At 40.1% G+C, this 17,842-nt stretch overlaps 1 protein-coding gene across 11 annotated transcripts in view; it reads right to left on the reverse strand.

Moving 5' to 3' along the window:
- Positions 1–4,871: 4,871 nt before the first annotated feature.
- Positions 4,872–17,842, reverse strand: part of Prrc2c (proline rich coiled-coil 2C) — a 67,505-nt gene continuing 54,534 nt past the window's right edge. For 4 of the 11 annotated variants that reach the window (XM_032915308.1, XM_032915310.1, XM_032915306.1 and 1 more), the window contains exons 25-35: positions 15,102–15,303; positions 13,205–13,408; positions 12,284–12,396; positions 11,846–11,982; positions 10,934–11,165; positions 10,446–10,568; positions 9,100–9,318; positions 8,824–8,927; positions 8,366–8,492; positions 7,273–7,512; positions 5,052–5,341 (exon numbers count right to left, since the gene is read on the reverse strand). In XM_032915308.1, the coding sequence (XP_032771199.1) occupies positions 5,087–5,341; positions 7,273–7,512; positions 8,366–8,492; positions 8,824–8,927; positions 9,100–9,318; positions 10,446–10,568; positions 10,934–11,165; positions 11,846–11,982; positions 12,284–12,396; positions 13,205–13,408; positions 15,102–15,303 (1,956 nt within the window). In that variant the 3' untranslated portion in view covers positions 5,052–5,086. Of the gene's footprint in view, positions 5,342–5,788; positions 5,842–7,272; positions 7,513–8,365; positions 8,493–8,823; positions 8,928–9,099; positions 9,319–10,445; positions 10,569–10,933; positions 11,166–11,845; positions 11,983–12,283; positions 12,397–13,204; positions 13,409–15,101; positions 15,304–17,842 lie in introns of all 11 variants that reach the window. The other 7 variants (XM_032915311.1, XM_032915312.1, XM_032915315.1 and 4 more) reach the window with 7 other exon arrangements.

Here is a 17,842-nt window from a genome sequence, read left to right on the forward strand (position 1 = left end):
CACTTCTGTAATCCCAAGCAGGCAAATGTCTGTAAATTCAGGCCAGCCAGGGCTACGTAGTCTCAAATTAAACAAATAAATAAGGTGAAGTGCAACTGAGGAAGATACCTGATGCTGACCTCTGGCCTCCATACACACACACTGAAATGACTGTCTGTAGTGGGACCACACACACACACACACAGAGACAGACAGAGACAGAGACAGAGACAGGGAGGGACAGGTGTTAAAAGCACGTGCGGATCTTGTCAGGGAGCATTGTTTGTTTCCCAGCACCGACCATCTCTAACTCCAGTTCCAGGAGTCCCTTTTGTTATTTTGTCCCCACCCCACCGGAGCTGAGGACCAAACCCAGGGCCTTACGCTTGCTAGGCAAGCGCTCTACCACTGAGCTAAATCCCCAATCCCTCCAGGAGTCTCTTTAGGCACCAGGCAGACACAAAATTCACATACATACAAGCAGGCAAGCATTCATACACATGAAATAAGAACAAATCTTAAACACAAGGGACAAAAAAATAGCAGACGAAACGTTGGGATTCTTTCTGGCGTCAAGGTGGTGGGGTGTTGGGGGGAAGGGAAGAGGGTCAGCGGAATTTGGGATTCATGCTGTCAGTGGCCCATATGGGTAAATAATCAACAGCCGCTTCCATCCTTCAGCTTCGCTTTTATATACTAGTGGCCTCTGCTGGTCACACATAGCTCTGCAGTATGTTTTCCTTTCCTCCTTTGTAGGAAAGTTGAAGGGCAGTCTCTCTCTTACTCAGTTGTAGGTCTCCATATGGCCTTTTCAGAAATCAAAAAAAAAAAAAAAAAAAAAAAAAAAGGATCCTCCAATGTTCCAGCCTCATTTAAACCTTTCATATCTATGGCCCACTCTTGGCATTTCCATAATCCATAATATCTTTGAGGTTTCAAAGCCCACTATTACTCAGAAGAAAATGGACCACCATAACACATGAACTGAAAAAAGCCAGACATTTAAATACAAACAATGATACGCATACTAAGAACAGAAAGATGGCTAAAGCATTTATTGGGTAGACTAGGAACTTAAAAGGGGGAATAGATAGGAAAGCACACAGGAAGAGGAATGAAAGCGAAGAACCAGGCAAATACACAGATCAGCAACTCTCTCTCCTTCCTTGCTGAGGCAGTTAAGCTCTGCTTATCTTTGGCTTGTTTACTTGTTAGGGGAGCAGAGGTAAGCAGTCATTTCCTCTGCTAGATCCCCACTAGCCAGGAAAGAAGGGACCGTTTGGAGTAGTCCTGCCTTTCCTTCCTTTCCCCTGCACAGTGGCAGCTGCTGGGCAGTCTCGTCAGTGTTTCCCACACACAGGAGAATACAGAACTCCTTTTACGCTGTTCCCACCAGCTGAGCTCATGGACAAACAAGTTGGGTGTCCCTTCATAGAGGTACCCTCTGCCAATCTAATGTGGTTATAAGAAATGCTAAGAGGCTGTGCTAAAGGTCTGAGGGCATATGCGGAAAGCGGTCCGAAGCAGACTGTTCTAGGGGTGGTGACTGATGGCCCACTCACACCTGCCACAGGCCACCTCTGGCATTCATTCTTCCGTTCCTAACCCATTTCAGAGTTGGCCTGCACTTCCAGGTGGACAATGCTTCTTGTGCAGTGCAAGGGGACATCCTGCATTGCTTAACTGTTCCGAGCAGTGATTTCCAGGGAGGCCATTCCCTTAGACAGTGGATAGAGTAAGTGGGGACTTCAGAGTCTATTGATATAAAAACACCACGGTTTCTGTCTGTTCTACTCTCTTGGGTAAAATATCTGTTAAATACGGAAAACAGCAGCAGTCTGCTCAGGAAGGGAAACTGACATATAGTATCTTTGTTTGGCTTTTGTTTTTCTAAGACAGGGTTGAGAATGAGAGCTGTCTTAAAGAGGGATGGTGATGGGAAAAGAGCAGCAAAGAAGCCCCTTCTGAGCAATCCCAAGAAACCTGGGATCAATCCTCAGAACAAAGACCTGTTATTACCTTTGCATGATACAACGTATGTATGTCTGTCTGTCTGTCTGTCTGTGTATCCAGCAAAGTGTTGTCAGGTACCATGAGAGCTGTGAAGTCACTAGACTGCTTAAACTAAGAGCTCCAAGTGGTGTTGCATGATTCAGATTATGGATTAAAGGTGCAGACCCAGTTCCCGCACTTAAGAGGCTGCACATCTAAGCCGGCACCAGTGAGAAGGGGAGACTAACTCCCCTTCACTTATATTTTAGCAGATGTTGAGTCTCCCTTTATTTTTCTCCTTTGCTTTAAGCCCTGAAGTAGACTCTCCACTTCCAAGTGCCCCATTATTTCTTTTCCTCTCCCGTGTCCTACTGTGCTCTACCAACCCACACAGCTGGCTGGTTCTGATTCAGTTTCATGGAGAGGCAGGAGTGCAACCTCTCCACATTTGAAACTTTGCAGTACATTTCATCCCGAGGAGTCAAAGGTGCCATACCAAAGCGACACATTCGTGACCAGAAAGAACATGGATACTTGTTCTGAAGGATTACATTTTCGACGGACTGCTTACATAATGCAAAACTCAATGCTAATTAACTAATATACAATGGTAGTACCAGAAAGAAAAGTGAACCAACTGGTGACTGAACTATTAGGAAACACCAAAACGCGCTCCATTTGGTACTCTCAACTCACAACCTATAACATTCTCACCTCACCTTTCAGATCTTGTCTCCAGCTCAGAACTTACATGAAAAGAACTTTTTTTTTCTTTTTTTCGGAGCTGAGGACCGAACACAGGGCCAAGCGCTCTACCGCTGAGCTAAATCCCCAACCCCGAAAAGAACTTTTAAAATGATATCTACCCTCATCCTGTCTTATCATCCTTTCACTTCTTAGATAAGTGAAAAGCCCCAGACCCTGCTTTAACGGGAGCAGCTGAAGGAGCTGTGGCTGCTCTGGAGTAAAGACTGTAAGCTGTATTTACACAAACCTTCCTTAGCAGGGTTTCTAACCCTCTCATCACCCTTCTCCCGATTCCCTAGACTAAGCCAGAACTTTTAGAAAACCACAGACCTAAAAGCTTAGCCAATGTCCTTGAATGTTTAAGAACCGCAAAGTATCTAGACAAATATATTGATTCAGTGACCGGCTCTGCTAAAACCGTCTAGAAGGTTTGCCCACCTGTAGCTCCTAAGTGCTGGGATTATAGGCATGAGTGTCTCCCTAGGTTTTCTCCAAGAACTGGGTCTCATACAGTCCAGGATGGGCCTCAAACTTGCTGAGAATGACCTTTAACTCTTGATCATCCTCCTGCTTCCACTCTGCATCAAAGTTTGATCACCCCAAGAACAGGAGCTCTAACATCACATTTGACTGAATAAGCTTTAAGATTCATAAACCCAGAACAGTCTTTATCCCCTCTTTGGATAACTGTAAATGTACTCTTGGCTGTGGTCTTTGGGATACTAACAAGTCTTCCTTGCTTCAGATTCTGGAATGGATTAGAAGCTCCAAGACGCATTATTTAGAGAATACTTTATTAGTTTTTGTAATCAAACCCACGTAGATAAGACCTTACATATTTAATACAGTGCGTTACCCCTGTACAAATGGAAAAAACTTAAGTTCAACATTTCTAGACCAATATGGCTGTTAATTTCTGTACAGTGCCAACTCAACACAGTAAACGGGGATACTTTTTTCCAAAGTTGACAGCACAGCTAAAGTTTCCAAAAATTCAAATTATATATCTGTATATATATATTTATATTTATATAAAAAGACCAATAATAGCAGTGTGTTATGCATCAACAGCAGCAACAGCTTTTCCAGGTTCTGCAGTCATCTGAACAAAACTGTAGAGACATCCAGCACACTCCATTAAAAAAAAAAAGTAAAAAAACAAAACCCCAGAAAACAGCACAGTTCTGTTACTCTTGTGGTACCTGGCACCATTTTTTTTTTTTAAATTAGCTTCTCAATCATCATCTGGAAAGAAAACATTCTGAGCAACATCATTAAAAACAGCTCTGATAAAGCACGGTCACTACTACGTATCATAAAGCAGGTACAAGCTATTTTACATCCACAGAGGTATGATACAGTACTGTCCTACATCTATAATACTAGAGGATACAATTTAAAAGGCATTATTTGAGACTTGATTCTACTTTTCCAGCAGAGGGCCCAAAGGATGGTGTGACACAGCTTTGTAAAGAAACATACTCTAGACAGGATTTCCTTTCACTAGTGGCACAGTTCTAAGGATTCATTCTCTCCATGAATGTCAGCTAAAACCGTTATTAAAAAAATGAAATATCCCTAAAACAAAACCGTATAGCCACCGGATTCACATGAAGATGACCTAGTGGAGACAAGCTGGACCTCACCTTACCAACAGGCTATCAAATCTGTTATGTTTAAACAGTGAGACCTCCGAGGAAGGAGATGCCAAGTAGTGCTTCAAAGCTTCGGACCACAATCAAACACAGCATCATTTTCAACAGAAGCAGAAGCCATACGTTGCTCATCTGAATATACTCAAGGATGCTGACATCAACATTTAATCATCTGCTCACTCATCCAGGAAGAAGGGGAGATCAGTTACTACCGTACTTAATTGTGTTCAACCAAATCACCATGTTACAAAAATAGCAAGCTGCCATAATAAAAAATAAGGCTCCTCTATCCAGCACCAGATAGCATCATTTTACTTTCAAGCCTAGAAATGCCATAGACACATCCAAAGAACACAAGGGAGCAAAAGAACCACAGCGGATGGAGCAATGGGACCGCCCAGTGTCCAGCTGAGCTACTCTGTGGTTATCGTTCTTCTCCTATTTCTGGTGTTTCATGCTCCTTAAGACTAACCTGTGCGCACTTACAGACTGTTGCACACTTGTATATAAACCAACCGAAGATGCAAATGTTACACGGGAGGTGCGAGCCTGTGGAGCCTCGTTGTAATGGTGTAGCAGCTGTCGGTGTAAAACGCTCTCTGCCCCTTGTGTGTCTCACAGGACAGTGTCACAGATCACTTCACCCCGTGGCTGCTGGCATTATTATCTGACTTCACTTTCCCTGCCCACCCACCCTCAATAAACCACAGCCTTTATGATTTTGTTTCTTCGGTTTTGATCGCCTGAGGTTTGATTGGTCCAGTTCTAACAGGTTTGGTGGTTATGGTGGGTGCAGGGGGTGGCTTTTCTTCTACTTTTTCCTGACAGGTACCAGGAGGGTCACTCAGTGTCTCAGGTTTACTTGTATCACTGTCCACTTTCTGGGCTTTGCCTCCTATCTGTTTGCTCTGTTGCTGCTCAGAGAAGAACCGCTGCGTGGACTGAAGAACCTCTGCTCTCTGCTTTGCCTTTAAAAATAAGAAAACAAGAACTGAAAATACTGCAACGTTATCTACCGTTACCAAAGCCTGTCAAATCAATCTCAGTTCAAATTTTTGTACCAATCACAAAAATCAGTTTTCCCTAAGTTTGTTTGGCCCAAATGATCTTTCAAGTTTTTAATGCATAGGCTTCTTCCTAGCTCTGAAAATATTCTATGTGATTTTTAAAAGGAAACCTGAAATAAGACCACCCCCCACCATCTTTCTAGCGTCTGCCCTCTTATAAACAGTAAAATACACATTGCTGCTGGTTTATATCTTTTTTTTGGGAACAGCTCACTAATACCAAACTTTATTCGGGGAGGCTGCTTGCAAAATCTGAAAACATACATGTAATGTAACACTTAAAACTTGTAGTTATCAATATGTGGTCTACAATAAAATGAAAAGGAAGCACTTATATTGTGGCATTACCAACACCTAGGACCAAATGTCTTGTGGCTGAGTCCTCTTCCCACAGCTCTCTTCTGCAGGGGAAGAGCATCAGAAATTAGTAACTACAACTTCACTTGATCACTAAGTTCTGATCGCTCCTACCACATTCTGAGCTGGTAAATAATCTCAGTTTCAATGACAATGTGCCCCACAGAATATACTTACGTTAATCTGTTAATTATAGTACTATACTGTATTCAATTAAACTTAACTTTCTATTCCTTTTGCACATAACAAAAACAAAACCACAAGAGCTCCTTCATGTTCTATAGGTAAACCTATACTATCTAAAAATCTCAAACAATTTAAGAAATTTATACTCTCCCACCCATTAATATTATTATGTTCTAATGTCAATTTTAACATAAGAATGTTTAAAAATCAAGGGGCAATTAGCCAGGAGCAGACGGCTACACAATCTGCAAAGCTTTTGGTGCTAGTACTTTTAGTAGTAACAAACAGATGAAAACCCTAGGCACAGAGCCTAACAAAACTGAGTGATGTGTCATAGGAGGTCCCCTAAAGGGTAACCTCTAAGTTGGATTACTCAGCTTTAAAAATACAAAGGAACTTGTATATAAAATACAAAGTATGTTTCTAATTCAGAGTAAAGCATTACTGTGCACATGTCCTTGCTTGTAAGCACTAAGTTTTTCTCTGTTCTGGTCTAACCTATGCAGTGATTAAAGACAAGTAAAACTGCTAAGATTCCTAAAGTCAACCCTACAGTAATTACAGAAGCAAACTCAACTGGTTGTATAGGCAGACAGGTGAGACTTATACTAAGAACTGTCCCCACACAGACTCCTGGTGGCCTCAGCAAACCCATGACTATCTGTGTCTTTTACCATGAAGGATCCCAAAGTGCTTTTCTGAGTTCTTCATCTATAATTGCATTGTGGGATGTAGCCACCTCAGGTGGCAGGCAAAAAAGGATGAGGGGAGTTTAAGATGAAAATTACTGAAATGATTTCTGAAGGAATAAAAATCAAGATAGCTAACATGTCTTACCCATTCCAGAATTCACATAATCATGATTGTGTATTAAGTTGGGTGGGGGAGGGAGGGCAGGGAGGAAAGAAAAAAACAAAACAAAACAAAACAAAACAGGGTAACCGATAGTAAACAATCCATATTACCTCTTTCTAATATTTGAAAATACTGCATCGAAACTCAGATCTCCCTCAAATACTTATTTCATAAGCAATCCGTCTGAATAGTTTAAAATGTTAATTTGTTTTCTGACTATAGTGGCAAAGGGGGGAGGGGTCATAAAAAGGAGGAAAGGTAAGGATGGAAGGGAGAAAAAAAATGGGAATGCGGGACAAATAAAGGCAGTTAGCTTGGTTAGGTCTGGTGAAGACGACAAATGCCTGGACACACGGCTATGGGCCAGAGGCATTTTTTTTAGACAGGATTCAGAGACAGATTCTTGCTCTGTTGGCCAGCAACACTGTACTAACCTTCATATCTTGTTCAGCCTTCAGCGCAGCCTGGGCCTGATTGCCTCTGACTCCAGACAGTGATCCACAAGGGCCCCTGGCTACAGGTGGCAAACGGGCATGGCTCATGAGGCCTGTGGTCAGCGGAGGAGGAGGCATCTGACTGGCCAGTGCCATTGGTGGCCTCTGTACAGGCGCTGGGAAGGTGTTAGTATGTGGGGCTCTTACCAATGGAGGGACCAGGTTAGGCTGAGAGAGAATCTGAGTGAAAAAACAAAACATACAACATTGAACTGTTAAAAAAAAAAAAAAAAAAAAAAAAAAAAAAAAAAAAAAGAAAAAGAAAAAAAAAAAAAAAAAAAAAAGCCACCTAGACCAGGTTGGCTTATCCCAGCGTAAATCTGTGCCCACTCTGCCAGTGAAAGTTTTTGGATTGTGCCATTCCATTAATAAGGACAAAGAATAAATTGGCCATGCTCATAAAGTTTAACAGAAAAATTAGGCAAAGCATGCTATGGCACTTCAGGTGGAAACTCTAAGGGGGAGCCGGAAAAGGAAACAAACTGTTGAAAAGCACACTTCTATACAGAACATAATCTGAAGGTATGGTTACAGGAACTCAAACAAATGGGTTCCTTAGGAACCAATTCTAGTCTGTGAGTTACTAATCTTAACCAGTCTTCAGCAGGATGCAGCAGAGGGAGGAGAAACACGCACACCTGTAATTATTATTTAAAACACCTAAAAACTCTCACTCCAGCTGCGCAGGTTCTACAAAAACAACCCCAACTGTGGGCCTGGAACACTTAAGCACTGGGACCCTTCACTGAAAAATCAAACTTCTTCCAAAAAGACAAAAGGGACGGGACTTGAACTGTCAGAGCTGTGTGGGGAACCTTGAGCATTTGTAATGTCTGCTTTAAAACTAAACAACTACTGCATCTGTCTATTTATACTTGAGTATCAGACATTCACTTTTAAAACCAGACAAGCTATCATTCAAAAGTGCACACTGTGACTGCCCTCACCTATGTTATGACTATAAAGCCACATCCTTAGTCGGATTAGCCGTCACTTATAAGCACTGTACTCACTCCCACTCAGATCTGCCTACCTGGGGTGCAAACTGTGCAGGAAACGGCTGTGCCATTCTCACTGTGGCAGGGGCTGACTGGAACTGTTTCTGATAAACAATGCTGTTCATTTTGCTAGACTGGCTGTTTGGACTTGTTGATGTAGCCCTTGGAAAAGAAGTCACTGGTTAGTAGAGTAGTGCCAGGTAAACAATGCTGTTAGATTTTAAAGGCATTTACTTTTGGAGTTTTATCACATTTAGTGGCTGAACATGGTAATGTTATTAAGAGCAGCAAAGTAAGAGAGAGTTCCTATACTTATAGTAACAGAATGCTCTTAAAATACAATGTTAACATTTTAGATAAAATTAACAAAATAAATGTCTCATTAACTTCTGCTTAACATAGGACTGGTAACACCTTAAGGATTTTAACAACTGAATTTTAAAAATTTAAATTATTATATAATTTCCTAAGCAAATTTAAATGTCTACCTTACCTGAATGGACTAGATGTTGGCGTGGTGCTTCGACCACCAATTGGTGGTGTTCCTGGTTTGATATCAATGCCACTCCCAAAGGCTTTTAGTTCCATTTCAGACATCTGTGAAGAAAAGTTACCATTCCTCTAATTCTGTCAGCAATGCTTAACATCCTATATATGATGGTTAAACTATAAAGTGGTAAAAAAAGAACAAAACAAACAAAACAAAACAAAACAACCCCGCGTCCCCCCCAAACATTACTAACCTCATGTAAAACCAAATCTCACTTACTTTTCCTGTGGTTGCCATCATGCCATGCTGCGTTCCAGCAGGGATTAACCCTCTGAAAGGCTGGCTTACTTGGGCAGGACGGCTCAAGCTCTGAGCCTGTGCTTGTGGGGTTGTGTGCTGTAACTGGGGCTGAAGTGTCTGAGGCAAGGCAATCAGAGGCTGTCCTGTAGATCCAAAATTAGTCAAGGAAAGCTGGGATGCTGGTAATGGTACTGTAACCTAGAAAAGCAAACAAACAAGCAAAGTAACCATTTGCTTTAAGCATTTTGTGTGTGTACCTACATATATACCAACAGAGATCTTCAAATAATTTTTAAATTAAAAATGTAAGTAAACACACTTTCAAATACATAGTATGTATGTACAAATCTTTTAAACAAGTAACTAGCTCTGCTTTCCCCCTTTAAGTTGGGTCTCACTGTGCAGTCATGACTGGTTTGAAATCAAGAGATTCATTTGCCTCTATCTTCCAGGTGATGGGATTAAAGGTATGAAGCACTACACCGAGCCATTCAGCCCTGACTATGTCTGTTCTTGTATTAGAGGTGACAACAATATACAGCCTCAAGTTGCGTAACAGCAGGCACAGTCTGGAGAGATGTGGTAGGTATTTATTTGGTGGTTTCATTATCACACGAAGGTCTAGATTAACAGTTCATTGTATATGTTAACTGTAGTGGAGAAACCACGTAACTGAAATGGCCACTAACTCTGAAGACACACAGAGCACAAATCAAATACCAGAAAATATGCATTAAAATAGCTCAAGTTCCCTCCACCAATATTTCTATATTATTACAGGTTTGGTCAAACTGAGTTTAAGTAAAAGGTCTTTTTAGTTTTCAAACAGACAACTCTTACTTGATGATAAGATGGTATTGTAAACTGTCATTCCTTGCAACAGCAAGATAAATGGCTTGCTTTCCTCCTCTAGCCTTCTACCATGCATAGTAATACCAGAAGAGAACATTCACTTTCCACTGCAAAGTCTAATCATACCCACGCATTTAAGACACTCTCTCAGTGCTGCTCTGCTGCATTAACTGCCTCAGAGCCTTCTTTCACCCCAGCCTCATGGGCATTGCATTAGATTTTTGAATAAATGATTTTCTAACTTCCATATGCATGGCTTCCTTTCTTATGAAAACCCAGCTTACAAAAGCCAAGTAAGTCCACAATGGACTGGAGTGAGGGGCAGGCTGTTACACAAGTCAAGCATCTTTCACCTCCAGTAGACCTAGTAGGATTCCCACAGCATTTCAGTGCCAATTGGAAAATATCTATATAAACCTAAAAATAACAACAAAACAATACAAAGAATAATATAGAAAATTGAGGAAATTTACCATGCCATAGTTTACCTGCTGGAGAGCACTTGGTGATTGGGCAGTGTTATAAAAATTTGTCTGACCAGGCTGCTGTACTTGTCCAGAGTAAAGATTTGACGCTTGAGTAAGATTTGCTCTTGCCTAGAAAGATTTACAAGAAACGAGAATAAAAACTGAGAAGCAAGTCCCATGCGATTTGTGTCAACATTATCATCTTAAAAAGCGAATATTATAGCCAGGCATGGTGGTGCACACCTTTAATCCCAGCACTCGGGAAACAGAAGCAGGCAGACCTGTTGAGTTCAGAGGCCACCTTGATCTACACAGAGAAACCCTGTTTCAAAAAAACAAACAACGAAAAGGAATATCTTTGTTTTGTTTTCTACCCCATTATATCTTTTAATAGTTAACTCATACAGATTTTTTCTTTGTAAGTTATAATTATGGGACTAAAAGAATCTGGATTTAAAAAACCCAGTAAGAACACCAAAAGAAAGCAGTCTTACCTGAAGAAGATGTGTATCAATCAGCTGAGAACTTCCTAGTCCTGATGCCTGACCCAGCTGATGTTCATACAGTATAGGGATGGGCTGAGTATTTGAAGTCTGCTGAAAGGCAAGACCTGACTGTGCCTTGGCAAGCTCCTGGTGCTGGACTGCTGGGAAGTTGTGGAGAGCTGTACCAGAGAGGACCACAGAAGGCTGGGAAAGGCTGCTTTGCATAAAGGCTGGCTGCGACCTAAGGAAAGTATTAAGCAGGAGGTCACATTATACATTAATTTTATTTAGAATGTGAAAATCCTGTGTCCCAAATAGCCAAGTACTCTTAATCAGTAATTAGGGAGGGAAGACAAGGTCTTTGACCACTTGTTTCAAGATTAATTCCCGTTTGCAACAGAACTCCAAATGGAAAAATTTGAGGGAAAAGCCCACTCTTGACAACAAATAGTTTACATGTTACCTATTATAATAATTATTTACATTTTACATGTTCTCTGCAAAACTGAGAGTCAAACTTAGTTTTCTCTTTGGTGACATTACACATATAGTCTTGAGACCAGTATGGAAGAAAGTAAAGTTTGTTTAATTGCTTTGAGGCTGGCTTTGAACGCACAAATGATCCTTTTGCCTCTGCCTCCCGAGGACTGGGACTCTTAAGTGTGAGTTACCGTGCCTAGATAGAATAGCTCTAATAAAGACAGTTCATGGGTTATGAAAATTCTACCTGAACAAAGTACAAGAACAAAAGAATCCAAGGCATAGTTGAAATCACCAGGCACAGGCTTGAAAAATAGATTGTACACACTTATTATTTGGTTTATAATAATAGGGTTTGGGAAAGGGAATTAATACTAGATACTGCATAATCTTCAATTGTTTTATTAAAAATTATAGAAACAAACTTTTAAGGCAATTTACCTATATGGTTGAATTGAAGAACTGAATAATTCCTGAGCCTGGGAAACAGCAGGCCCAGCCCCCAAACTCAGCTGGGCTTGATGCTGCCCTTGTAGTGGGGCATAGATAGGGATTGGAATCTGCTGAACGGATGTTGGCTGCAATGCAATAAAAAAAATGCACATGTAATAAGTAGGCACAAGCTTCACATACACAAATCACAAGGTGGGGAAAATAAGAACAAAACTCCAGACATAAAAATAACGCTTTAAAAACAGTTTTGTTGCATATTGGTATATTAAGCTCTGGTATTGTGGGAATTAAAATTTTCTCCAAGTTTTGCTAATAGCCTATCCAAGGTAATTCAAAGTGGGTTTTAACCTAAGTGAATCTAATTCTAGAGCCCAAGATAGAAATGCCATAGAAGTGTCAAGAAATATACATGTCAAGGATGCTCACCTGTGACAGACCAGGTTGGAAGCCCTGCTGCTGGGCCAGGGATGGCGGAGCCAATCGCGCATGCTGGGTATTGAATAAATGACTTGTGTCCATATAGAAGGCTGGGATTTGAGCTAGACCATCAGGAAAAACAAACAGTATTATCTAAATTTCAGAATTTTCCAAGTTATAAATCAAATTACTTACAGCAGTTAAAAAAAAAAGATTTTCTAGCTGATTTTAAATGTGAACATTCTGAAAACAGACACTGGAGAAGTATAAATGTAAAAAGATATAAAGCTTCTAGTAGAAAAGTACATGAGAATAAAACATTGTATATTTGGTGCTACTGGGCCATACAAAATAAAAGCTCTCATATGTTCTCAATTAGGAATGTACTGGTTACATTTCACACAAGAAACAAACCTGATCACTGAATCAACAAATCCACTCCAATATTAAATTACAGAGTAGGACAGGGCAATACTGAAACAAACTAGCATTTAGTGATTAAAATGTTTGGTGTAGATTTTAAATATATTAAAAATATTTTAAATATATTTTTATAATGATGCAGATAGGAATCAAGAGTCTTATCTATAATACTGTCAATATAGATTAGCATACAAGTCTTAGAAGATTCTTAAAAGAATTGTGGGTTCATGTACTTTATGAATTACTAGATATTAGGCACTAATACTAATAGATGGTACTCATAGAACTTTTAAGGTGAAAACTGGAAGTCACCATTATAAGATACTAACTTGTCATAAATATAGAAGACAAAAGTGGAGAGACAGACAGACACACCCTTCTAAAAGTCCCAGAATTCTTGTCAAGAAGTACATTTGGGGGGGGTTGCGGGGGGAGAACCCAAAGCATTAAAAGGGTCATGAGAGGAAAAGAGCACACAAGTCCTATAACCAAGCCTAGAAATATTACCTGCTGCCGACTGAGACACATAAACTTGTGGACTCTGCTGTTGCTGTGCAATAAGGGAAGGCATACAGCTTAACTGTGAAAAATGACTGGCAGAAGGCAAGCTGCTGGTCTGTAATTGTTGGGGTTTTACTTTACAAATATTAGGAGGGTCCGACGTGGTTGTAGATTTTGTACTCAATGAAGAGGTAGTGTAAGTACCAGCTCCTGTAGTTGAAGAAAGAAAAATATAGCATATTCGCTCTTCATACCCATGTCTTTTGATTGTATGGGTTCTATGGGTTTTATCTACATTAAGTCTTCAAGCATCAAAAATATTTGAGGGGGTTGAGTGTCTCAAGAACTAGCAATGTAAAGCGGCCACGGTAGCACACTCCTCTAATCCTAGCCATGTTCCTGTAATCTCACACTCCGGAGGTACAGGCAGAGTCTTATTCTCACCTACAGAGAGCTCCAGGAATACAGACAACCATGTCTTGGAAAGGGAAGAAGAAAGCCCTGTCAGTGTGAAGGATGGATGGATGGCCTTTTATCCTTGTCGCTGTCTGCTCAACAATATCCTAGAGACTATTAGCTTGACCTGGAAATAGGTCACTGCATTCCAAAGACAGACGAGGAACTTTACAACTACTCATCCTACCAATCTCCCGTTTGTTTTATACCCATTCCCACTAAAGTAGAGGAGTTCAAGCTAGTCTAAAAAAAATGGGCAGTGGGGAATGAATGGACAAGTTTTAAAGAAAGGAAAAAAAAAAAAAAAAAAAAAGGAAAAAAAAAAAGGAGTTAGGGCATTATTTGGCATGACATTACAGTGCAGGAGTCATCGCCAAGGTTTTGAGACAGTGCTTTCATAGCTGTCCAGGCTGGCCTCAAGTTTCTAATCTTCCTGCTTCAATCAACCAAGTGCTGAGAAAACAGGCACATACTACCTTGCTCACTTTGGGACTGTCTAAATATACCTACTAAAACTAATACAAAAATTGCTATAGGACAGCCCAAACACCAATGGTGGAGTAGGGTTTCAAATTAATACAATGTGGCAGAATATACAAAAGCAACACTGTAATCACCAAATAAAAAACAAAGCAAGCAAGTTCTGTACAAGGTATATTTTTATCCACCGGAAAGGTTATTTTCCACTGCTTTGGAAACATCAAGGAATGTGAAAACGTGAAATAAAATTTGTTTTTAAACAGAAGCAATATAGTGGTTGGGGATAGATTTAGCTCAGTGGTAGAGCGCTTGCCTACCAAGCGCAAGGCCCTGGGTTCGGTCCTCAGCTCCAAAAAAAAAAAAAACCCAAACAAACAAACAAAACCAACAGAAGCAATATGGCTAAGTAATACGTAATGTTCTAGAGATGTACTTTCCTACAAGTCAGCATTCGGAGACACTTGCTAGTCTTTAACGACCACAAAGCTCCTACAAGTCAGCACTTGTCCAAACTCTAAGGAAGGGAGGACAGCTTCTTCTAACTCTGTGACAACGATTCCCCGGGCAACACTACCCACCTAACATCATTAGAAAATATAACCTATTCCATTAATACCTTTAAATTAAACACACTGAAAAAATCATTTATAAGCTATAGGAATTTATATTCTGAACTATGTTAAATACTTAGGTATGAAAAATTGACAACAAAAGGGTGAGCTTCAGAGAAAAATTTAGAAGACAGGATTTTTCTCAATGAAAAGCATCAATCAATAAAAGTCACATTAAGAGAAGGGGAGTTTTCAGAAAGTACTTTTTTTCTCCTCAGGGAATAGCAGATCATTTAAGCTGGGAGTGTGGTTCAATGGTACATACAGTGCTTGTCCAGGAAACATCAGGCAACTAGCTTCACTCCTCAGTGCTTTAAACAAAAAGGTAGACCAGGAAAGCTATGACAAATTTCTACCTGATAGCGATGCTGTAGGAGTGACCGAGGCAACTGGGATCTGAGGCATTGATGCACTGGAAAATGAGTTGTAATTAGCAGTGCTTGGTCCACTGGCACTACTGCTGACGCCACTCACAATTGGAGGTGCTGTAGAAGTGACTGGGGATCCCTTTTCCCTTAGATTTGGAGAATTTTCCCATGCCTTCCGTGCAGACTCCATCTGCAATAAAATAGACTTCTGTTAAAGCAAACAAAGTAAAAAACAAATAAGAAAAATCAACAGACCACACCCTCTACACCCCAGTATGTAGATTCCAAATAGTGTCAGCTCGAGAGTTTGCAAGCTTTCTACCCAGAGGGTTATTTAAGAACAAAAACAAAAACAAACAAACAAAAAAAACCCAAAAAACCAGAACTTATCGAAAGCTTTGGAAATACATATTAAGCCATAGCTAAAGCACTTATCAAAAACAAATGGCCCTACCTCTCACCAGTGTAATAAAAAAAGAAAACTGGTTCCTCCATGGAACAGCCTTAAAGTTCTTCCTGTCATCAGAAAGGGACTTAAGAAACACTGCCCCCTCTGTTCCTTTCTTTTTAAACCAATACTTCTCAAACACACAAGGCAGGGCAAGTACTGTCTTAGCCACATATATTTGTAGCCCTGGTTTACATGGACTTTCATGTTTTAAAAGACAGAATTAGGTCTTTAAAATGGAGCAGAAGTGTCCACTGACTTTCAGATAATAATAATGCCTGCCACACGTGCAACTAAATTTCTCCACCCGCTGTTTTAAAAACTAAAAATGAAAAGGCCATATTAGTTTGGTAAACAGCTAATTGAAAAACAGTGTATTTAGAACTGAAATATTAAAGGATGTGACAACAGTGAGACATGCGTCTCCTCCAGTTTGCTTTCCCTGTTTCGCTGTGACACAGACTGGCCTAAACTCACTGTGCACGGAAAGATGACTCTGAATAGCAACTCCTGCCTTCATCTCTCAGGCCCTGACATTTACACAGATGTCACCTCACCTATTTCTTAATCAATTTCCCTTTTTAATATTAAAATTTCAGATAGATCTTTCTCTTCAATTTAGACCAGCCATTCTTCAAATGTTGAATAATTCCACCACCCTTTAAATACCAATTCCTTAAAAAAAAAAAAAAAGTAATTTATTTTATATATGTGAACATTCTGTTGCTGTCTTCAGACACACCAGACGGATTGGATACCATTACAGATGGTTGTGAGCCAACATGTGGCTGCTGGGAATTGAACTCAGAACCTCTGGAAGAAAACAGTCAATGCCTTTAACTGCTGAGCCATCTCTTCAGTTCTAAATGCCAATTTCTAAATTTGTTTCTACAATTTTTTCCCCCTGAGGTGGGGTGGTGGTGGTGGTGTTAAAGATAGGGTTTCTCTGTATAGTCTTGGCTGTCCTAAAACTCACTCTGGGGAACAAGGTGGCCTAAAACTCAGAGATCTCCCTGCCACTGCCACCGTCGCCTGGCAATTTCTAAGTTTTTAAACACCTTAAGTATTTTATTTCTTCATCTCCCTTTTAAAAACCACACTACTCACCACTTCATCTATGCAGACCACCACAGCTAAACACACATATATTTCCCACACTAACCATGCCATTTGAGTGTATTTTATTTTAAAATAAAAGCTGTGGAGGTTAGGGTAGGACTGGAACCCCAGTCCCAAACCCAACCCCCTGACTTTTAAGGTCCTTCCTAAGCCCTAGCCTAGTGCCTGCACAGGGCCTCTCTGCTTCTGCACTGCCCTCGGTTTGAGCTCTTACTCAGGATATGTGCTCTGGTGTTTTAGCTGAGTTTTTCATTAGTTGTTCTGAATGATGAAAACCACAGCCAGGTTTGTGACCTCCGCCCCTTAGAATAGCTGATGTTCCTGCCTAACTTCTGACAGAAGACTGGCTTTGCTGATGTGTATCCAGTCATATTTTACGTTTGGATTCTCCATATATAATGAGGTAAGAGGAAAGTCTGAATACTTTTGATTGATTAGGAGATTCCTTCTCAGATAAAAGACAATAATCTACCTGTCTTAGAAATACCAACTTTTGATCTTCATTAAAATGTGTTGAAAATAACTGTTAAGTCAAAACAAAACATCTTGTTGGGACTTAATAAGAGTGTGTCAATCACTGAGACAGTAGCCTGGCATTATGGAGGTATAGGAAATTGAAAGAATACTAAAACTAAAGTACATGACATATTATTGTCCATACATACACTTGGCTGATTTCACTTCTTAACCAGCAAGGAAAACAGTTTTTGTCTTTGGAAATACAAGGATACTAAAAATTTAATTATTTTAGGCCCATATAGAAGGACCATGAAGTTAAAAGCCAGCCTGGGCTACTTAAAGAGGCTGTGTATGAAGAAACAAAGGACTGGGGGATGTGGAGGTAAAGTGCTTGCCTCGAGTGTGAGGTCCCAAGTTTCTTCTTTAGTATTTCAAACCATAAATTCTCAGTTTTGCTTATAAAGTATGCCTGTGTTAATAGCCTTTTCATGAAATATTTCTGCATCCATTCAATTTACAAATGACTTATAAGAAAAAAGAACATTCTTGTAATAATTAGCACTTTGTATCTGAGTACAAATCATAAGTTATTCTAATTTTTATGACAGAATGCACAAGACCTTGTCATTGTCAGGCAGCGTTAAAAGCTAACTGATTTTTAAGGTATGATTTGATGTCACCAGAGAGAGAGAGGGAGAGAGAG

Source organism: Rattus rattus, chromosome 10 (genome assembly GCF_011064425.1).
Source record: "Rattus rattus isolate New Zealand chromosome 10, Rrattus_CSIRO_v1, whole genome shotgun sequence".
Classification (NCBI taxonomy): Eukaryota; Metazoa; Chordata; class Mammalia; order Rodentia; family Muridae; genus Rattus; species Rattus rattus.